We start from the raw sequence: 25119 nt of genomic DNA on the forward strand, positions 1-25119 counted from the left end.
GTAAATTTTGCATACGTAATAGGCTAAATACTGATGCGGCCGGACCTCTGTCACCTGCTTGATGCGTATATGGTTCGATTAGATGCTCCAAATTTCGGAAGACAAATATCAATGTGTCTTCCTGGGGCTCATATACATTAATTGGGTGTCAGCCCTGCATTTCTATTTCAATTGGTGCGTCAGGCGGGGCGCGCCTTAGATATTATAGCCGTTTAGAAACTATATAATAATAGTAAGGAGAGCGACTACGTTCTGTGTTAATTTTTTTTTTAATTTTAATTCAACAATTACATGAAATAATTACGTAATAAATTAATGACAAATAACTGGATAATTTTGGGTAGACAGTGTCTACCTTGTCTACTCGTACGCTTCGCCACTGATAGGGACATCTACAGTCATTAGTTTATACTACTCCAGTGGAAGATGTAGAAGATTTGAGAAATCGGATTATCGCTGGATGTAACGCAATCAGAACCAATCCTGGTGTTTTTGAAAGAGTTCTAGAGTCAATGAGAAGAAGATAGGATTCTTGCATCCGAGTGGAGGGTAGTCATTTTGAACAGTTCTTGAAGAATAAGAGATGATACATTACATGTAATTTTTGGTAATAAATAATTGTTACTATCAAAATTCTTTTTCGCTCCGTATCTTCAAAGCAAAGCGTCCTTCAAAAATCATAAAAGGACAAAATATCATTAGAATAGTCCATGGAATAATCCCTTAAATTTTTTTCGCATGTTTAGTAAACACCCTGTATATATTTATAATTAAACTCACACACTCAAAACGTACATCACAATATATTTAGATTTATTTGGTCAGGTTTTTGTTCTTTTCTCATTTTCTTTCTCCATTATTATTAATATGTTTATTTAGATACGGCAAAGAAAAAAAATTTATGTTGTAGCGGCAATATAACAATTTCCGAAGAAAAGCCGGGAACTTAATAAAGGTTACCGTTAAATTTCATATTTATACCATACTCAACATGTAATAAAAAAAATAAATAACTAGTTACGATCCGTCCCTGCATTGCATTTACTTACTTGTTTTATTTTAAGACCCACGGGGAGCTTGAAATAAAATGCCACCAACCGGACACGGTATTTCGTATACCACTTCTCTTGGGTACTTGAATGTCGTGGGCGTCTGTAGTTGTACCTTCGCAATATGGCTTCTTGAGTAGTTAACATGGCGGACCATTGTCTTACTTTGTACAGAGTTTATAGGTATAAAGCCGTATAAGAAATATAAGCATTAAAAATCAACTGCCTTCTTTATAACCAGCTTATTGAAAATGAATATAACATTTAAATAATAAGCTTGTCTTCTTAATGAGATCATTTATTAAATTAAAAGCAAAAACTTTTTTAAAAGAATAAATGAACAAAAGAACAAGTTTAAGACTTAATTAAAAACGTAATCAGAAGAAGAAATCATTTTCCTTTCTGCTGCTTTTCCTGCTGTTTTCTTTCTATCTCCCTCTTGCCTTCTGCCCATTTATTAAATACCGCCCTTTCTTTTCCTAGGGGTGTCTTGTTGTACCTAAGGGGATTAGGATTGTTATCATCAATTTACGGAATAAGTCCACAGTTTACTCGACTTAAAAAAAAATATTTTCGGTTTTCATAGAACATAACATAATCTAAAGGTTTTTAGAATTTAGTCTCAATATATTGTAAAAGGCATAATTTGCTTTATTAATTGATATATGTGTAATTTGTATATTTTGACACCTATATCTTTTGATTAAAAATCATTTTCTTGAAAGAAAATATAAACACAGACATTTTATATCTTGTTATATCTAATATTCATCATAAATGATGGTTAATTTGATGCTATTACCATTTAATGTATTTTTTCCATTCCTTATCATTGATGGGCTCCAGTCCATTTGAAATAAATACTTCATACAACTCCTGTGATGTTAATGGCTTATACTTGAGTTGAATTATTCGCCTTGGAGTCATAACCTTTAAAAATGTTGGTTATAAACTACAATCGTATCGGATTAAACAAACATAATAGACATACAGATACACAAAGCATAATGTTATACAGTAACTTGAACAAATTTTATTTGAGAAAAAAATGTGTAACTGTAAGGTCCAGGAGAAAATTATAATATGTACTAGTTATGTTTAATAATTATAATATAATATCTCATCGTCATTAAATATTAGTTTATTTTAGAAATGCGGCGTTCTCTTGCGGAAATAGTTTAATGATTTTTTTTGACCATTGACCGGGAACTATTTTAATACCAATTAATATTACCGGATACTATGCACACATTAGTTCTTTTATTAATTGACATATACAGGGTTGTGATTTAATAAAGAATAAACTAAATAAAAAAGATTTTTTTTAAGTTTCTTAAAGAAAAAGTATGGCCGACCTAGCTAAACTGGAGGATAGGCTGTTCATGTGCTCAGGGGCAAGGGAGGGCTTGTTTTACAAACATATTCACAGATTCTATCTTGTTAAGTTTACACACATTTTCAAAAAAGTGAAATTCTCAGCTATATATTAACACATAATAATGTTAATTTAACTTAGTTAAATTAACATTTGGATTTTGGCTTAAAAATAAAATATACAGGGTCTCCGGAAAAAGGAGGCCAATCCGCCGGCCACATATGGGGTGGACCAAAATAATGCGACTTTCGTTATGCCATTTTTTTAATTGGGTGCTCGGTATTCAATATACAGGGCATCAAAATAAGAAATATAGAATCGTTTTTTTTAAATAAGTCGAGTGTTTCATAAGATACTAAATTAAAATTTGGTATGAGGGGGTTTTTAGAAACGAGAAATTGAAATCCGTCCACGGATTAGCTATACCTTGCAGAGGGCGCCACCTGCGGTATATTGCATGTGTTAAAAATTCCAAAACTTTTTTGTTTCCCTGTGTAATAAAGTTCTAGTAAAAAATTATAATTATCCAATCTTTTCTTGTAAAAAAAGTATTCTTAGTAATTGTCGGTCTGAGAATCCGTTTATTAGATATCTTAATTTTAAAATCTAGATACTTATTTCTAAACAAATTGGCTGACCTCGGGATCCAGTAACTTTTTACGTACTCTCAAAGTAACAAATTTAAACGCCTTTGACGCTCTTTACAAGCTTCTCAATTACTCCTAAAATAAATCTACATTTTTTAATTACATATTTGTATTTGGTGTGTTTTCTTACAACTGATAAAACCATAATGACTCATAGACCAAGAAATGTACCCTTTTCCGAAATGGCGGATATGTTTTTGATGTTTGGCAAGTTTTAAATATTATTGTAAACGGTAAATACCTGTCAATTCTTAACTAGGAAAATGTGACTCCAATGCTAGTTTAGACAGACATTCCCAAATCGATTTCATCCCAAAAGAAAATATTGTTTAAATTTGACTAACTGCCTAAGGGAGACTGGAAGTTTCATCGAAAGACAAAAGGGTAATTGCGGTGGACCTCGTGCGGTGCAATTATGGCAAGAGGAAGAAATTTTAAGAATTGTCGAAGAATCACCAAACAATAGTACTAGGGTTTAGGCTCAACGGGTGAGAATTGAGAAAACCGAGACACATAATATTTTACGGAGTTCAAGAACTTTACCCAATTCATCTTCACCCGAATACCCGACGATCCCGAGGCAAGACTTGCTTTTTGTACATGGTTATGTGAAATGAATAATAGAAATGTGGATTTTATAAGGGCGATTCTGTTTGCTGACGAGGCAACGTTTACGAGAAACGGCATGACAAATATCCATAAGGCACACATATTGGCTGAAGAGAATCCTAGGGCCATAGTTGAGACACATCATCAAGTGGGCAGGTGTTCTGGATAACTTTCTTTTAGAACCTGTCATTTTACCAGATAATTTGACTGGTTTCTGTTGTTTCTACAAGAAATACTACTCGATTTGCTTGATGATTTGCCTCTAAATTTAAGACAAAATCTTTGGTTTCAACTCGATGGTGCTCCGGCTCATTTTGCTATAAATGTTAGGAACTATTTACATTAAGTATTTTCTAATCGCTGGATTGGTAGGGGTCGAGATGCTTCTGTTCCGTGGCCACCCCGTTCGCCCGATCTTATGTCTTTGGATTTTTCAGTCTGGGGATGTATGAAAGACTTCATGATAATTTAAGGGAAAGAATCATTGCAGCTGGATTGTATTTCAGGTTGAAACCAAATATTTTTCAAAGCCTTAAATTTTCATTAATAAAGAGGGCTCGTATATGTACACAAACAAATGGAGGTCACGTAGACAAATAATTTAGGGTATTTATTCTATGATTTTTATTATAATAAGTAATTTAGCATTAATTTAGAAAAAATAATTTACGTTTATTTTGTTAACTTTTTAAAATGTATCTAGATTTTTAAAATTAAGAAATCTTATAAACGGATTCTCAGGCCGACATTTACAAAGAATACTTTTTTTACAAGAAAAGATTGGATAATTAGAATTTTTTACTAGAACTTTATTATACAGGGATACAAGAAAGTTTGGGCATTTTTAACACATGCAATATACCGCAGGTGGCGCCCTCTGCGAGGTATAGCAAATCCGTGAACCGATTTCAATTTCTCGTTTCAAAAAAACCCCTCACACCAAATTTTAATTTAATATCTTATGAAACACTCGACTTATTAAAAAAAACCATTTTATATTTCTCATTTTGACGCCCTGTATATTGAATACCGAGCGCCCAATTAAAAAATAGCATAACGAAAGTCGCATTATTTTGGTCCGACCTATATGTGGCCGGCGGATTGGCCTCCTTTTTCCGGACACCCTGTAGAAATAGATATAACTTATTCTAAGCGCAAAAATAACATCTTTAAAGAAAACAAAATTAACATTCTTATTCCTAAAACCGCTTTTAAAAAATTTGGAATGGCAAGACCGCATGCAAAAGCTGATGTCATCTTGCTAAATGTCATCTTGTCAAATGGCTTTGTGTTTACATTCAGCATTTGTGAAGTTCTGAGTTTGTTCCTTAGTTTTTGGTTGATAAAGAAAAAAGGTCTCATTTAATTGTTTTTGTGAATTGCTACGCAGTGTGAATTGTTGTGCCGCACTACAAGGCGATTCAAGCCGATCTTTTCAAGAGTAGATACCAATACTGCCATAACATCATATCAAGGGAGAACCGTCATCATAAGGGTGAAATAGGGGATCATAGAAATTAATAATAATAATCGTCTTTTATTCAAAAAAAAAAAATAATAGATTGATAAATATTACAAATGGAAAAAAAAAGGCGAAGTCTAGCCTAAGGCTACTCAAACTTAACCCTAATAAATAATAAATAAATATCAGTAATCATACATAATAATAATAAAAAAAATAATATAAAGATGAAATATTATAAAGAAACAATTGTTCACACCAAAAAAATACTTATACTCAACACGGAGGAGATATAAAACTCACAACCTGCACCAAAACAAGACTGTACACAAACAAATACCTCTGTATGCAATCGTAAACAACCATCATGTTACCTCTGGAGCACACCATACTAGTGAGTTAAAAAATAGGAGGTCAACTGTTCTCTAAACAAATACAACCTAAATCCTGACTTAAACTTAGTAAAATTATAAAGTAGTAAATCATTGTTTGGCAAGGAATTACATGTTTTAATCGCATTATAAGTAAAAGACTTCTTGTATGTTCTTGTATTATGTCGAGGAATAATATATTTAAATTTATTTCTGGTATTTATATCATGGACGCTCAAATTGGTTTTAAATTTATTTTTTAGAGATTTAGATATGAATTTTGAATTAGTAATTAAACCATGCATAAAAAGATCCAAATGTTGAGTTCTACGATTTGACATATTTAGCCAGTTCAACTCATTAATTTTATGTGATACGTGATCTGACTTTCTTAAATTAAAAATTAGACGAATACATGTATTCTGCACCTTTTGAATATGATATTGTTCCGCTTGACAAAGACAAGGGCCATAAATAAAATCAGCATAGTTAAAGTGGGAAAGTACAAGAGTTTCACATAACATTGCCATTAACTTGGTACCTAAAAGGTTTCTATTGGAATATAGTTGTTTAAGCGATGTAAATGACCTTTGTAGAAGTAACTTAATATGATCCGAGAAATTAAGCTGACAATCGAGTATAACACCTAGATTACGAGCAGAATTACAAAATGGTAATATTTGGTCATCTATTTTGATTTTAATATTATTTTTTAAATATTCGTTTTGATTTCTTTTGCCAAACAGCATAAGTTTTGATTTTGATGGATTTAGTTGAAGGCCATGTTTTTTAGAGAAATCTTTTAGGTTGTTTAGTTCATGATTGATAGTTTCGTTACAAGTAACAAAGTCTTTTGAAGAGAAGTGATAGTACAACTGGGTATCGTCAGCAAAAGCCTGTATCTTTCCGACATGAAGAGAGCTTATAAGTTCAGAAGTGTAAATAATAAAGAAAAGGGGGCCAAGGATAGAGCCCTGAGGTACTCCTGATAGTATGGCACTAGACTCCGAGTACACACCATTAACAAACACTTTTTGTGACCTGTTAGAGAAGTATGATGCGATGAGTGACAGTGAGTCGACGTCGAAACCGTAATATCTTAGCTTTGCCAACAAGAGTCGATGATTTATAGTATCAAATGCCTTGGAGTAATCTAATAGTATAAGAATACTTTCAAGTCCATGATCCAGTGCCTCAATTATATCATCAGTTACCACAGCCAAGGCGGAGGATGTGGAATACCCCTTACGAAACCCGTTTTGCAATTCTGAAATTTTCTCCATTATTTTCGAAATGGCAGGTAAAATTGCTATAATGCGTAAGTCATTGAAGGTCTCTGGTTTTTTTGATTTTGGTAAAGCTATTCCTATTGCAGTTTTCCAACTTTGAGGAAAATAATTTTGTTCTATGCAACTGTTAATAATATTAGTTATATAAGGATCAATAAATGGACTGCAATATTTTAACATAGATGATGTGATTTTATCTGTGCCACAAGCAGTAGTTTTCATGTTTTGAATAATTTTATGAACATCTTCTATAAGACATGGAAAGCTTATATTTTTTCGATGCGCTGAATTTGTTGTTTTCGTAAAATTATATAGTTTCATCACAGTCGTTAGATCTGTTGTTAAAAAATTGAGAAAAATGCTGGTTTATTAAGTTTGGATCTGTTAAATTAGGTGATAACTTGCTATCACTTGAGCTTTTGAGGACATTTAACGATCTTAGTGCTGACCATGTTTTTTTTATGTTTTTTTGTCTAGAAATAAAATTGAGATAGGCCTTTTTTTCGGATCTCAGTACAGAAACTGTAAAATTACGTAGTTCTTTGTACCGAACCCAATCTTGAGGTTCTTTAGTACGCTTAAATTTTTGTAAGGCTTTATCTCGCTCCTTCATGACAGCCTTCAAATTTTCTGTTAGCCACGGAGCATGAGGTTTTGTCACTCTAGATTCTTTAAAGGGAACATGAATATCAAAAAGTCTGTTTAAAAAATTAGTAAAAAGAAGTAATTTTTTGTCTATATCGTTCTCATAAACAATGTCCATCCGAGGCAAATTGTAGAGATCGGACAAAAAATCATTTAAAACAAAACCTTTAAAACAACGATACGTAACAAGTTTTGATAAAGGTTTATTAGATTTTAGTTTTAAGTCAACAAAAACGAGTCTGTGATCAGAGATTGTATCGGCAGAGAGTGTACCAGAGGATGCAACTAATGTGTGATAAAAATTGGATCTATAAGCTTGCTTGAATTTTGAGTTATCCGAGTTGGTTCGCTAAATATCTGAACAAGATTATATGAGTCAAAACAGTTAAGGACAACATTATTAAAATCAAAAAAATTTATATTAAAGTCTCCTAAACATAATACCACATCAAAATTTGGAACAACTTCAGATAAAATGTTATCAAAATCTTTCAAAAAAGGACCTATGTTTATATTTGGGGGGCGATAAAAATTATCAATGGCAATAGAAGAAGATTTTAGCTTTATTTTTAAAAAGATATATTCAAGTTCTTTAGTTATTGGGAAATCAAATATAATTAAGTCTACATCTAAGTGATCTTTAACATAGGCACCCACACGGCCTCCTCTACCATCTCTGTTTTTTATATAAAAATTATAGCCCGGCATTTTGAAAACAGATAAATCCTGACCATTAAAAAGCCAAGTTTCTGTGACTAAAATAACATCAAAATTATTTGAATTTACAATCAAAGTCTGAAAGTCATTGAAAGCTGTGTGAGCGCAATTTAATGTGCGCTACTTTCATTTTCACGCCATAAAAATTAAAAAAAAAGAAATAAAATACTTAAACAAAGAACTCCTTTAAACTAAATATTAACGCAACAAACAACATCATTACATAATAAAGATGGCTCCAGAAGTATCTACCAATCATACGATATACAAAAATATATCAAGAAAATAATAAATCACCCCCAAGTACAGTTTAACAATTATGAATAAAAAATATTTATAAATTGATTATGATTGTATGTGGGCAATAGAAATATGCAGGTTGAGTAATTAACAATTTAAATTTTAAGTGGGTGCAGGTTTTAAGTAATATATGATAAATCCAAATAATAAACACAATTAATGTAAAGAAAATATAAATCTACGCCCTAGTAACTGCTCATATGGATAAATAATATATATTATAACTTTTAATTTACTGCAAAAACAAAAAAACCCTAAATTAAACAATTGCCACCAAACAGTAATATTTACAACAAATAAATAATGTAGTAAACAATTAATCACAGTCCTAGCGCACCCAAAATTATGTTGTACTGGCATGTTAGAATGATTATTGTTAAAGAAAAAACGAAAATTGCAATAAATAAATAATAATATAGGTACTAAAAAAAAAGCTAGAAATCGTAAAATTGGAAATATTTAGCAGTATTAAATTTACTATGTTTAGCCAGTATACCTAAGTTCGTTAAAATTAACCTGATATAACTACACAGGGTTTGTTGTTATTAATTTTAATTACGTACGCACGGCTGCAATTTATCTAAATCCTCAAGGCAAATCTAAATAAAAACTTATTAAGAAATCTATAATATATATAAAATATTAAATTTGCATAAAAATGATTTTTATTAGAATATTGACTTTTTTATAAAGTATCTTATCATATTTTATTCAAAAAATGCTTCAGATTTTATTAAAGAGGAACAGTAGTATTGGTTTGTGCGTGTCAAAATAAGTGACAAATTTTTATGATATAAAATGTTTTTTTGCCATTTCTACATAAGCATTTGGCATCATTGCATCAGAGATGTTTCAAGCAAATAAACTGCCCATAATTCCACGGCAATGCTAATTTTAGCCGTTCAATGTTCTAAGATTGACCATATTTATTGACATTAAAGACAACAATCTTAGTAGACGCTATAAAATTAATTCTTTTATTTTGAATACGTCTATAACCGATCACTAGACAACTTAGTAATAATAAACTAGTAATTTTGAACTAAAAACATGAAGCGAAATTATTACTGAACTATATTATCAAAAAAAAAACGAGTAAAAACGTTAACATCGAAAAGATAAATTCAGTAAAACTTCAAGACCTTAAAAGCCAAAAATGGTCTGATATTTTGACAAAACAGGATGGAGATAAAATGGAATTTATTATATTCATAAACAAAATTAAGTACCATATAAACATAAAATATAGAACTGTAAAAGTAAATAAAATGAATAAAAGGAGGACTGGATAACAGCAGAAATTAATATACTTGTTATGTTAGTTGTTATAATAAACTAATAAAAGAAAGAGACAAGCAACAGAAATGCAGCAAAATATGCGGACAATATATAAGCTAAAAATGACTACAAAGACCTAAGAAATATAATAAAATACAAAAAATAACTATTATAAAGAAAACATATTTCAAGAAGTCTAGGGCATGACAGAGTTAAAAAAACAACTCTTAAATTGATAGCGGATAGCATGGTATCTCCTTTAACAATATTAATAAATAAAATTTTTGTACAGGGATTTCGGGATCTTGTAGGATTCTGGGGATTTTTAAGCAACTTTACTTAATCCAATTTTTAAGCAGGGCAGCCCTTCCAATGCAACAAATTACAGAGACCTATCTCACTTATAAGTAATGTAGTAAGGACTATTTAACAGAGCGAAAAGAAATAGTTCAATCGAAAGTTCAGAAAGAATCAGCTCCACACAAATCATAGAGAAAATCTTACTAATGGAGATTCCACAGGGAACAATCTACCAAAGCTTTTGCTGATATATATTAATGATTTACCTAATTTACTAAACCCTAAAGGAAAAACAGCGTCATACTCAGTAGACATTGTGGGTGAAAATAGTTGGGATGAAACAAAAATTGGTGAAAATACAATTCAACAAACTTATGCCTGGCTAAATGCTAACTTGCTTTGTTTGAATATTGTAAAAACAAAATTTACGGCTTTTTGTTTGGACATGAACAGTCAACCAAATTTTACCAGTATTATTGTTCATTTTGTAATCATAAAATTAACTGTAATAGTTGCAACCAAAAAAATAATAAAAGTTAATGACATACGATACCTTGGACTACAAATAGACCAACATCTCAGATGGGACTGTCATGTTGAAATTACTTGGCATAAATTAAGGCGTAATATTTACAAATTTAAACAAGTAAAAGGCTTTCTTAGTATTAAAAGTTAAAACACTCGAACAAGTATATCAAGTACTAATGGAATTGGTTTTAAATTATGGTCTCTGTAACTGGGGAGGTATTTATGACAAATGTTATGACAAAATCAAAAGTTTGCAAAAGTGGTATATTAAGATTATCCATAAGCCAAGAATGTCTCCGACTTGCAAAATTTTGACGTACCGTGTCGAATGTACTGTACATTTCGACACTCTAACTCCAAATAACTCCCGATATTTAAAATTTATTGACTATGCAGACATCAACCTCTACAACTTGCTATCATCGGAAATTAAAAATATAAATTGACATCTTTAAGTACAAAGTCAGGGAATATTTATTTGAGTATCTATACAGGGTGTCCCGCGAGGTACACAAACACACACAGGGGCAAAATTTTACTACGTGTTTTTTAGGTAAATTTAAGTCTAAAATGTCTTATGTCTATGAACATGGGTCCGCAAATGATTCCTTACCAAGATAAGATATTCTGATTCAAAGTAGAGACAGTATGACGGTAATACTTTGCCCCACACTAGTAGAAATGTGATTGAATATTTAAATTGCATTTTTTCTGGCCGTTCGATTGGACTCGGTGAAGTTTCCTGGCCCTCCAGCTCACCAGATTTAAACCCTTTGGGCTATTACCACAGATGTAAATAGCTCCTCACCAGATAAATAGCTCAATATTAAATTTGCGTAAATGTAGAAATTTGAAATGTTAATTATACAATAAGCATGATCAGGGAAATACCGAAAACCCGATAGTAGATATAGGGTTTTTCCCACGCTCTCGACGCATGAGAGTATTCCAAATGGTTTTTGGGTCTACGCAACCCCAATGGTCTATTTTTTCCTTAGTGTGTTATTATAAAAAAATATTTTCGCAGTTGTGTCTTGTTCGGCTGCACTTAAGGACATTTGCAATCAATGGATATTAAATTCGGGTAAGTAAAATTATAAGTAAAAGTCCAAGTTTGCTTCTTGTGCTATTAATATTTAAACAAATATCTTTTTCAATTCCTAAAAAATAATTGTTTATTTCTTCTGAAAAATATCCTTAAATAAAACTTTTGTAAAATATCTATCAATGTGCACGTGCAGTTCAATAACCGGACAGAAAACCAAAAAATATGACGAGTAATTCAGTTCCTCAAAACTATACTGCTTTCTTTAGCAGCCCTTTTGCTTCAGATAGCGAGAAAACTTTAAACGTGCAGACTCCAAAAAGAAAATATACTGCAGGTGAAAACAATTCAGCTATAAAAAAAATTAGTTTAGATATAATTAGGGAAACTTATGAAATTGATCCGCTAGAGTTCTGCCAAAACTGACTGACAAGCATATTAATCTAATTACATTTGAAAAGATGTCCTGCAAATTAGCGTTACAAATTTTTTCAAACATAATGGCTGCAGCTGTTAAAACGTGTGTGGAAAAAGCTTTCGTTGATCGGCAATTAGGCACTTATACTGAAGAATTCATAGAAACTATGAATAATTTGTTTGATGCTTTAAATAGTAAACAATTCTAAAAATCCTTTTAACTGCGGTTTTAGTTCTGAAAACGGATCAGTGATAAATGCCGTAGAGAAAGGGAACAATACTTTTAGGCTTTTAATGAGAAAAAAGGTACCAGCAAAGTAGTTAGAAAAAGGCTACCTTGTTTTAATGGAATGATTCAATCTATTAGTGCAATTAAATCTTTATATGAGGATCAAAAGAAAGAAATCAATTTTTACTGACTAATAGATTAAATCAAGAATTTTTAGAAAACTTTTTTTCTATGGCGCGACAGCATGGTGGTTGGAATCTCCATCCAACAGCTAGATTTTTTCGGCTGTTTTTTAGAATTAAAAGTACAACAGACTTACTTATGGCGTCGAATATTTCAAATTTCGAGATAAATACAAATAAGCAGTTTATATTGCCCGATCCGGCTAAACAAACCATAATTACAATATCCACTAATAGTCTAGATGACAACAATGAAAATTCCGAAAAGAACGTCGAAATTAGAACTAGAACAACCCCTTAATCCAAAAGACTCTTTGGAAGATTGTGCAAACGTGTACTATGCCGGATATTTAGTTAAAAAAGTTTTACAAAATTTCAATTTTCCCGATTGTGACGCTTGACTGAAGTCAAACGAATTTCTACCGAATCCTCTCAAATATTTTTATTAAATAAGAATTACGGTGGACACGAAATAACATATTTAGTTTGCCCAAGCAAAGATGTTACTCTGGTTGTCGAAAAATCTATGCGGATTTTTCGAAATGAATTTAATATTTTTTTATAGTTTTTGTATTGTTTTGATTATTATTTTCTAGTTAAGATTCACCATGCTTATGTATGTTTATTATTTAGAATCAAAAATTATACCTAATAAGTCTTCGATTTCAAATAATTTCTGCAAATAAATCGTACTATTTAAGTTATAATTAAATTGGAACTGGTTAATATTTCTAGTGAAAGTTATTAACTCGCATTTTTTTATAGATATTGAGACATTATCTATGTATAGATAGTTTTGCTTTTAAGTTATTTAAGCTCATAATATACACTGTACCTACAATAAAAGCATGTTTGTATTTGTATCTGTTTTAATGACCAGAAAATTGACATATATTTTATATTTATCTACATACCCCTGTGTATTATTTAAATAAAAGAATCTAGACAGTTTTAACTTTTTTATATTTATTATACTATGGTGAGTAAATCTACATAAGCCCGATAATTAAAAAGTGGTCGTGCTAAATGATCTAAGTGCCAAAATATACATTTTCGCTTTTTTTCTCTCAATATATTCTATTCTATGTGCCACCGCCACATCCTACTATGAGATCTAAGTGCCAATTTCACCCTAGGGCTTGCAAACGAAGTCCAAAGATGGGTCACCTCTATGTCCGGCATCATATTCTTTGCTAATTGATCTAAGTGCCGGTATGCAGGTCGATATTCTTGGTTGGTTTGTCGTTAGATTCGATTGTTATTGTCTGTGTATTTATCTATTAAAGTAATTACAATGAACTCTATTGCGTTTGGCGATAATACAAATACGAAATCAAGAAGAAAAAAACAGAGTGAAGCTAGATTGAGTGGAAAATCTTATGTTATACAAAAGTCCGAGATTTTTAACGATATTTCGCTTGAAATTTTAGACCGCTCGCGGCCCGATAGTCAAATCTTTGTAGCCGATAGTTACATTACCCTGAGATTTTTTAAATTTCAGATCACCTGTAAATGTAAATTTAGCTGTAGGGATGTGATTGATATGAAAGTTAAGCTTTTCGATCTATACCATGGCCTTGAACTCAACGAGCAAGGCAGCTATCTCATGGGATTATTGCAAGTTTTACCAGTTCAACGTCGCCGCCATGGTACCTACGATGATTCAGCAGAAAGCAGACGACAATGTACCATAGCTTTTGTTGTTCCAGATGGGCAAGTTAACGTAAAAACGGTATGTAAAAAAACGTTTTTGGAAATATTTGCTATCAGTCCGCAAAAGATTACCACGCTTGTTAGGCGTAAAAAGGAGGGGCATACAACCTTCAAGGATAAACGAGGAGGTTGTAAAAAATTCAAGTACACTCTTCATGATAGACAGATGGTAAAAGACCACATCAACAGCTTTCCGAGGGACGAGAGCCACTACAGCAGTTCAAAAAGTGAAAAAGAATATCTCTGTCCGGACCTTAATGTCTATAAGCTATTTAACGCTTTTAAAATAAAACATCCTGGTTGCACTATAACATACAAATTCTATAGAAGAGTTTTTATAAAGGATTTTCCAAATCTTTCTTTTAGAAGACCTAGAGTTGATACGCGCAAGACTTGTGATTTACTTTTTTTAAGAAGCAAGGACATAGACTTTAATGTATCAAGAAAAGCTAAAAACGAGCTGGAGTTGCATCATAGAAAAAAAGATAAAGCTATAAAGGTCATTCAAGAAGACAGTGCGAATAGTACTCTTCCAGGTAGCGATACCTGTACCATTACCATGGATCTACAGAAAGTTTTTTCCCTACCAAAATTAACGCATAGTAGTATACGCATAGTACATCAGCCGCCAGTTGTCATGCTACAATTTTGGAATACATGTGCAAGATACGTCAGATGGGATAATGTGCATCTGGCATGAAGGACTGAGGTGGCAACCAAATGGCATCATGTCTTCTACAAGCCTTGAACATAGGTCAGCTTTCAACTTATAAGCGAAAACTATGTATATGGAGTGACAACTGCGCAGGGCAATTAAAAAACCGAATGTTCATTTTCTTATACATTTTATTAGTAGCCAATGGATATTTTGACACCATCGACCATACATTTTTAGTTTCCGGCCATAGTTTTTCGTCTTCAGATAGACATTTTGCCCTTATCGAGAAACAAGCAAAAGGTTCTAAGCTTCAGACAGTAAACGATGTCAAAACGGCAATTGCGGCTGCTAGACCTTCCAGGCCATACAGACTTTTAGATATGGGTGAATGTGCTTTTTTTGATTTTGATAAACTATCATCAAAACTTATAAATACAACTAAACTAGGCATTACACAAGCGTCGTGGTTACGTGTGACGAAAGAAGAGCCCGGCATAGTATTGTACAAAAAAATTTCAGTGTCTTAATAGGATGGGAGAAGTGCCGTGTATTAAAAAAGGGTGTGACTGTGCAAAATTTGAAGTCGGTTGAGCTCTTAGCCTTGCCTGGTGTTGAGCAAATAAAGGAAAGTAAGAAAAAAGACCTTCGCGCAATGCTAAAGTACATGATCAGGACAATAGGGCATTTTTTACTACTATTTTAGATTTTTAATCATTTATTATTTTTGTGGACTTAGATCATTTCCGTTATTTCTTCATTTATTTTGCTTTACGAAGTTTCTTTGATGTCTTACCACAGAACATTTGTTTTAGTTTATCTCTGTGTTTTTTAATAAAGCCAATTGTCCATAAAAAAAAATACATTTGTTTGATTTTCTTTATTTGTCAAGTTTTCTTTGATTTCTAGCAATTTTTAATTTTGGCACTTAGATCACTTAGCTCGACCACTCTTCAATTATATTAAGTAGTTAAAATATTTTACTGTTTCTTTTACTTGAACAATATAACTTGAATGTCCATTAAACTTATTCCCTTTAATTAGGAAATTGTATTCATTTTCTGAGCATTTGAAACTACTTAAAAAAAACTTACTATATATCATTAGAATGTAGATTTTTAAAACGTTAATTTCTATATTTCAAATTTAAAAGGATTCACACTGTATCTACATTTATGATATTCTATATTTTTAATCAGAACGCTTACACAATAGATTTTTTTAGAAAATACATATTAATACAAGCGCTTTATATATATCAAAGATTTAGTTTGGAAACATAACGTCTTTACAGCAAAAATAAGCAAAATATTAAGCGTTTTCTACTAGTGCGCCGCCTGTCGCAGAAATTAATGAAGGGCCGAATTCGGCTATGCGAGTATTTATCTGGTGCGGAACTATTTACATCTGTGCTATTACTTGTGGAGACATATGAAGAGCTTAGTGTTTAGTTACTTCGTAACATTAATAATATCGCTAACGGCCTTAGTAATAACTACCGTGTTATTGGGAATTCTATTAGCCACATTATTAAAAGGGGTAGACTATGCTTACAATGTAAATGTAGGCACTTTGAATAATACAATAATTATTCAGAGTTATTTTCACACTAGTATTAAATTTTTTTGTTAACTATTTTTTTGCTAAAATTATTTTTCGGCCCTATTGTAGTTTTCGGCACAATAACATTGTTAAGTTTAAAAAAAATCATATCTTGGTAAGCATTTGCAGACCCATGTTTTGACTTAAATTTACCTAAAGAACACGTAGTGAAATTTTGTCCCTTAAGTCGCGCGACACCTTGTGTAAGTGAGTTGGTTCATGACTAATCGGGCTTAGGTTGTTTGTGGTTTTGCATATACTTTTTTCTGAAGTATTGAAATTTTGATTTTTCTCGTTTTTAAAATAGCATTTTAAAAACTGAGGATCCTTAACACCCTTGATCGTTCTTAGTATTTTCATTTTGGTCGTTTTCATTGTTGATGTTTCAGCTCTGGTTTCTGTGGCGTACGTTAAAGTTTTACGCATGTTTTAAGAATCCTTAGCTTACTTTTTGTACTTTCAATTAATTTCGCCATAAAAATATCTCCCAGGTATTCGCTAACTCTTGGTGCTTTAATGGCTTGTGTTCGTGCTTCTTCAATAAGGTATCTTTTTTTTGCTTGATGCCTTCATTTATCATTCTGGATTATTTTCTAGTAGCTCTTCAAGTTATTGAATTTTATAAGGGTGCCACTTTTCCTTCTTTAATAATTTTGTTACAGCCGCTGTTAATGTTGTTAATGTAAGTTGGTAATGAAACTAGGATATCCACTTTTTTGTCATTAGGAATGCCAGTCCTATATGGTCTACCAAGATATATAACAGTTCCAGTCTCTTTTCAGTTAGTCTCAATTCTATTGATTGTAGAGTGACTTACAAGTTCTCCGATCGAATCTTTAGTAGTAAAGATTATTCGAACTTCATTATGTATTGTGTTCTAATTTTCTCACCACAGCTAAGTATAGTTGATATTTTAATTCTCTGAGTATCAACTAAACACATTGTAATATTCCCAATTAACAAAGTGGTTGAAATTTTTAAAACAAAGAGAGATGTAGGTTATTGAAATGGCTAGTTATAAATGGTTTTAACTAGTTCGAAATGCTGTGATTGGCGGCCACTTTTAGGATTTGATAAAATAAATTTCAAGATTGTGGAATGTAATTTATCATTTTTTATATTTTAATGTTTGATGAAGTGCCCTTTACCAGACGAAGTGTGTTTAATTGGGAAAATAATCATATGGAGGAACTGGAAACCTAATCAGAGAACGTCATTTTCAAAAGGAATTTTCTAATAATATCTGATATGGTATAATTGGTGATTCTGTTATTCGACCTTTTGAGTTATCCGCAAGGTTTAATGATAAGTATTTGCAGTTTCCACAAAATGATTTGCCGGATCTACTCGATGATATTTCTTCAAGTTTACGACAAAACATGTGGTATATGCATGATGGATGCAAACTGCAACTGAATGATGCGGTGGAGCGCATTATTCTATAGTATTATACAGGGTGTCCCAAAATTAGTGGACGAAACGCGAACCCTGTATTCTTTGGTCAAAAATAACCTCACTTTTTCCTATAAACATATATCGGCAAACGCCCCCCAAGGGAGCTACGCCCCTTTTAAAGGGGGCACCTGAAGATTTTTCCACTTATTTTTGAAACGGGTAAATATAAAAATTTTAAATTTTGGTATTCTCCCAATTTTGATATGGTGAATTTAGTTGTCATTTCATAATTTTCATTATTTAGTCAGGTGCGTATCATTTAAGGGGTTAGCCTAAAAAAATACCTAAAAAAAAATTGTGTGCAAAGTTTTTGTTTTTTTTTCTTTAAATTTTAAAAATTTGAAGCTTTTTACGTAAAAAAGTACCTCTTGGTCAATAACTCTACGAATTACCATTTTCGAGAAAAACGCATTTAAAAATAACGCTGCATAGTATTATTTTAACTACCAATTTTTATGAAAACTTAGTAGCAGGCTTTGGAAAAAATTGATACACTGCATAATGACATTAACATTTGTTGTAATTGATTAGTTGCAGGGGCGGCTAGTGCATAAGAGCTGCAGAGCTGCAGAACCCCCAACATTTTCATACAGATTAACTATTTTTGAAATTATTTAATATTTTTCTAAGTAAAATAAAATTAAAACCTAACAAAATAATAAAACAGTATATTTTCGGCCGAGAACGCCATATAGTAGGTCATAATGCCTTCAATCCGCGCTCCAACGCGCCCCGAACGAACACCTGATTATTACAGTCGACCAAGTAAAAACTGTTGGCGTGCCAATCACTACAGTTATAATGCCATTAACGCAACCTAGCTGGACCACATTCGAGTTCTGTGCTTCGCGTTGAGCCCTTTTCCTCGCCCCGCACCGCACTTCGCCATAAGTTTAGATAGCTAATTTTAAGTCGGAACGGAGCTGCAAACATTTGCAGTAATTCTGCTGACTGTTTTGCATTTAGTTGTTGGTTGTTTTTTTTTTGCGTTGTGTGTTGTGCTGTGTCAGCTGATCTCTATACTCTAAAAATGAATGTGGTGTACAATTTGATTAATATAAAACAATTCTCCCAATTTACGTATGAAGAAAAAATAAAACTAAAATAGGAAGAGCGGCCGTTGCCCGATATTTTAATAGAAAAGTGTGGTTCAAGCCCTGAAAAATCATATAAAAGAATTTTTACTTCAGATATTTATGCTAGAAATAACTGGATATGCGGATGTAATAAAAAAATGCTCTTTTTTGTTTTCCGTGTCTTTTATTTGGTGGGGACAAATCTTGGACTGTAGTTGGTGTAACTGACCTGGTGCATCTAAGTGAAAAAATGAAACGCCACGAAACATCGAGAAATCATTTAAACAATATAATGAATCTAGGTTTGTTGGGTAGTGTTAATATTCGTGAAAAGTTGGACAGTGCCTATTGGACAAATATATGATTATATAACGAGAACGTAACAAAAAACAGGTATGTGTTATCTAAAATTATTCACTGCATAAAATTTTGTGGATTATTCGAGCTTACGCTTAGGGGCCACGATGAAACTTTGACATCGGAAAACCCAGGTATTTTTCGTGGTCTGATAAATTTTACAGCTGAACTTGACAAAATAGTGGCGGAACATTTAAAAGACTCGAGTGTATTTAAAGGTATATCAAAAGATATTCAAAATGACATTTTGGATTGTATATTGGAAGTTTGCCACGAAAAAATTTTAGACGAGATTCGCACAGCTCCATATATTTCCGTTATAGCAGATGAAACAACGGATGCGTCAGCCAAATTTCAAATGGTTGTAATTTTTAGATATATCCAAAATGGGAATCCGGTTAAATGGTTCTGGACTTATTTGGAGCCACAAAATTTAAATGCAGAAAGTTTGACTGCTGATATTCGCAGTGTTTTAGACCCGATTTTAGAAAATTCTAAGGATAAGTTGATAGCTCAAAGCTACGATGGAGCAGCAGTAATAAGTGGTAGAAATACTGGTGTTCAGGCGCGAATTAAAGATCAGTACAAATTTGCTCATTTTGTACACTGCTATGCGCACCAGTTGAATTTAATAATGTCTAAGGCAGCATCTGAGAGCTCCCAAGTTCGAGTTTTTTTTTTATCTTCAGGAAATTCCTTTATTTCTTAAAAATTCTCACAAATTCTTAATAGAATTGTTGGGAAAAGAATTCCCCACGGAGCACCAACACGTTGGAATTTTAATATTAGAACAGTTAGTTACAAAAACGAAAGATTGATCCTGTAGAAATCAACCACAAAATACAAGTTTTTGAGCAGAGCATTACGACAGTAAGAAATTCAATTGACGAAATTATTAATGAAGCCAAAGATATTGCAATCTTGCTTGAATGTGAAGTAGGACCTCCTAAAAGAAAAAGAAAATATGACAGTCAATTCGATTACCGTATTGCTGCGTTAGAAGTTTGTGACATAATTATTAATTGCGCTAAGGATAGATATCATTTTAAAAATCATTTATTAGCTGCTTCATTGCTGTATTCTGACCAGTTGGCTAACTATATTAATTATTTTCCTGATGAAAAATTGCGATTCATACCCCAATTTTGATAAGGAGCGTTTAAAAACAGAGCTTTCAGTGATTTACTTCAGACCAGACTGCAGGGAGATACAAGGAGCAAGACCTTTTTTAAAATTAGAAAATAGAAATATAAAGAAGAAAATAATTTGACCGATTCATTTCCAGAAACTAAAAAGCTCTTGGAAATACTCATAACTATTCCGATGTCGACAGCTGAAGCCGAACGTTCTTTCTCCACTTTAAAGCGCATGAAAACATTTTTACGTAATTTTATGGTGGAAGAACGTCTGGTAGCACTATCGATGCTTTCAATGGAAAAGCAAATCATCACGCAAACTGCAAACTTCAACGAGATGGTTATAGACAAATTGGCAGCCAAAAAAAATCGAAGAATAAACTTAATCTTCAAAAAATAACTATTATATGTTACAATGCAATTATAAATATAAATTTAAAAAAAAGAGATATATATATATATATATATATATATGTATATATTTATTATAATGTATAAGTTTATAATACTATATGTGTATGTAGTTAATTTCACATTTAAGTACCGAAATCTAGGTGAACAAGGTCATAAGAGTACGCTCCTGTTTTGTTTAAATTCTAAACAGTTGGGAAAGTACAAGGCAAAATTTTGGTTGGTAAAAGTTCGCAAGTTGCATGTTCTTTTTATGTTTATTTCATATATTTTTGGAAGGTAAAATGTCAAAAAGGGGCTGTTTTCAGACACATATCTGGACTTAATACTAGTTTTTTTTTTAATAAGAATACCTATATAAACACCATTTAATGAAAGCTATAAGGAAAAGTTTAATTTTGTCTAATTTAAAAAAACATCTTTGATTTCTCCGCGTTTCTTCCCTTTTTTGCAATCTTTTATATTTTATCGATGAATGTGCAGAACGCATCTCTCACCTAACCACGAGCCGCCACTGATTAGTTGTCATTTTGAATTCAAATTGTTAATATCTTTTTAACTATGGAAGACTTTTCGACCCGTGAAAAAGTAGATATTCATTTTATGTATGGGTTTTGCAATGGAAACGCACATGCCGCTGCACGAGAGTATCGGCGGAGGTTTCCTGCAAGAAGGCTTCCACATTGGAAAGTTTTTGTTAGAATTCATAGAAATTTACTTGAATATGGATCCTTCGAACATGCTCGAGGGCAAGGAAGACCAATTGCAAATGATGGTTATGGGGAAGTACTGAATTTAATTGAAAAAAACCCTCAAATATAATTGAGAACCTTAGGAGAGATTACCAATATCCGAAAGTCAAATGTAAGTAAAATTAAATATGATAAATAAATAATTAAGTACCATTTGTTACCAAAAAATTACGTACCAATTTGTTATCCAAAAAATTAAATTTAAAGTACTTATAACTGAAAATTGAGATTGGTATAAATTATGTTGTTATTAATTATTATCGTCGGATCGCATTAAATTCATTTTAAAATACTCTAATTACTATTATTATTATTATTTACTTTATTTACTTGGATAAGTCTTATCACAAACATCAAACACCCCAAAACAAATCCTTTTGACGACTAACTGGAATGTTTAGTGGCTTACTAAGGTTTAGGCTTATTTCCTATGCAATTTAAAATATTTAAAAATAATTTCAGATTGGAAGAATGACTAAGATGCTAGGATACCATGCTTTCCATTATAAAAGGTTTCAGGAGTTAGAAGAAGAAGATTTTCCAGCTCGAGTAGACTTTTGTCATTGGATTTTAAATCACCCAAATCTTCGTCAAAAAATTTTTTGGTCAGATGAGGCAACTTTTTCTAGGAGTAAGGGCTTTAACAGCCGTAATACTCATTTTTGGAGCATCGAGAATCCGAGAGTAGTTCGACGAACTAACTTTCAGCATAGATTTTCCTTTAACGTATGGGCAGGTTTGATAGGAGATAAATTGATAGGCCCAATTATTTTGCCACACAGGTTAACTGCTAGTCATTATTTAAATTTCCAACAACAATCAAAAACAATCTCAGAGATTTACTGGACGATGTTCCCATAGAAACTCGGCTGGAAATGATTTTTCAGCACGATGGACCAGCTCACTACAGCCGACACTGCCGACAGGTGAGAAACTGGCTGGACAATAATTTTACAGGCAGATGGATAGGCCGAGGTGGTCCAATAAACTGGCCTGCACGATCGCCCGACCTTAATCCTCTGGATTATTATCTTTGGGGTAATATGTGCAATATTATTTATGCCACCAAAATTGATATTCCAGAAGAGCTTCAGAGGCGAATTCTCGCAGCTGCAGGCCAAATAAGAGAAAACCAATTTGAAATTCTTAGATCGACCCAAAAACATTCAAAAAAGATCCAGGTTATGCATTCAGGAAAACGGAAACTTGTTTGAACATTTGCCTCAGATAAATAAGTATTTTTATCTGTTTGCAATTTTATTTGTCAATTTACTTTTTAAGCGTGCTATTGAGTTTTAATAAAAATTGTAATTAATAATACTATGCAGCGTTATTTTTAAATGCGTTTTTCTCGAAAATGGTAATTCCTAGCGTTATTGACCAAGAGATACTTTTTTACGCAAAAAGCTCTAAATTTTTAAAATTTAAAGAAAAAAAACAAAAACTTTGCAAACAATTTTTTTAAGTATTTTTTTAGGCTCACCCTCTAAATGATACGCACCTGACTAAATAATGAAAATTATGAAATGACAACTAAATTCAGCATATCAAAATTGGGAGAATACCAAAATTTAAAATTTTTATATTTACCCGTTTCGAAAATAAGTGGAAAAAACCATCCTCAGGTGCCCCCTTTAAAAGGGGCGTAGCTCCCTTGGGGCGCGTTTGCCGATATATGTTTATAGGAAAAAGTGAGGTTAATTTTTGACCAGAATACAGGGTTCGTGTTTCGTCCACTAATTTTGGGACACCCTGTATTATATATAGTATTATTATAGTTTATATTGTAGTTCGCAATTTTTTAGATGATTGCCTCACAGATGGTTTGGTCATGGCAGTGAATTTCGATGGCCTCCGTGTAACCCGGATCTTAATCCCTTAGATTTTTTCTTTAGCGGTTATATAAAATCATTAGTTAATACAGACGAAATTCGTATACGAAAGCAATTACATATTGTAAAAAATTTATGATTGCACCAACGTTATCAGGAATAAAAAAGGATCTTTATTCCAAGTAAGGCACTATTTGGTGAAAAGATTAAGAAAATTATGTTACGGATTTCCCATAAGTTCAATAAATAAGCACACTTAAATACTAAACTCTTATTTACTACTTCACTAACAAGAACGTACTCTTTCTAATCACTTATTGATTATTAAGCATACACCAATCACGAATATAAACTTAACATCGAATTAAATCCCTACATATACCCTACATAGACCAATAAGTCTTCTACTAATTTCTAGAATTTTAACAAAATGTTTTTTAAGTACAAACATAAACGAATATAAATCGAGTAGAATAATCCAGGCAAGATATTGCCATAGTAAGGCCACTTTGTAATAATAGGAAGTAAATCGTCAAGATTTTGCGCTTTATAATTTGATGCTTAATGATTTTTTAATGTTTTACATTATTTTATTCATTATTAATGTTATCTTAATTCAGTGTTCAACTATTTTTTAACTGCGCAACAGAATGTTTAAATGCAAATTTCTCGAAAACGCTTTGTTTAACCAAAATAAATGAAGTACATGCACTTTTTTATCAGTAACTTTATGAAAAAATAATAAAACGGTACTAGAAGGAAAGTTATGGCATGAAACTGCGTGTGAATATGGTGCAACTAGCGTCCTCCATACTTTATATTAAAAATTATAATAAAATCATATTTTCCATCCTCAAAAACCTCCTATCCCCAGTTTTTCTGTCGATATCTCAAAAAAAACTTGAGAACCGAAAATTACATTTTAACACCCTGTATCTTAATTACAAGCAACATTTTACAAAGGCATATTTGGCTCAACATCGATATTTTCACAAGTTTAATCTAGAATTGCTTTTTGGCGCATTCATTACTGACCACCCTGTATGGAGCTGATTACACGAAATGCTTGTTCATTTCTATTCCTAATCCTTTTAGTTTTTTGAACTTTGTCTCTTTTGGTGTTTGGTTGCTGTACTCCGAAAAAGCCAAAAATCAGAAACACGTGTGGTCGTCTACTGACCTTATTTTTGCTGCTCTCATTTTACAGAGTATTCCGTCAAACTTATCATTTTATTATATTATGTTAGGTTAAGTTTGTTATAAGTGGGGCACCTTGTGTTTCTTCACTGCGATCCTAGGTCTATTGTGCCTGAGACTATTGCTGTAGATTTTGATGGTTCTGTTTTCAAGTTGCATTTGATAAGCATTCTTGCACATATTTCAATGGCTATGGAATATCGATAACTTCTACTTCCGCTTGAAAGATTGATGAGCGCTTCCCAAGGCCGGGAGGTATCTCTGTCGTTGGGTTAGTGTAGTATATTCCAGTTCTCACTCTAAAATTGGTTTGGGAGCCGTCTAGGACTAGGATGTCGGCTTTGTCTAGCTCCATCCGTATTTGATTCCAGTCTGCTCGGTCTGGAATGTTGACCGAGTAAGAACATGGGTTTAATAGTTTTCTCGGCATTAGATCTGATGGCATTTCAAGAGTGCTATGCTTGCACACCTTCTCAACCAGTTCAGTTGA

The 25119-nt window shown here is 32.2% G+C and overlaps 1 protein-coding gene across 1 annotated transcript in view; it reads right to left on the bottom strand.

The window, feature by feature from the left end:
* Positions 1-1326: 1326 nt before the first annotated feature.
* Positions 1327-25119, bottom strand: part of LOC126736453 (IQ and AAA domain-containing protein 1-like) — a 76062-nt gene continuing 52269 nt past the window's right edge. Inside the window, exons 13-14 of the mRNA XM_050440805.1 lie at positions 1852-1979; positions 1327-1548 (exon numbers count right to left, since the gene is read on the bottom strand). Coding sequence (XP_050296762.1) covers positions 1440-1548; positions 1852-1979 — 237 coding nt within the window. The 3' untranslated portion in view covers positions 1327-1439. The remainder of the gene's footprint in view (positions 1549-1851; positions 1980-25119) is intronic.

The sequence above is a fragment of the Anthonomus grandis genome, chromosome 5, assembly GCF_022605725.1.
Source record: "Anthonomus grandis grandis chromosome 5, icAntGran1.3, whole genome shotgun sequence".
NCBI lineage: Eukaryota > Metazoa > Arthropoda > Insecta > Coleoptera > Curculionidae > Anthonomus > Anthonomus grandis.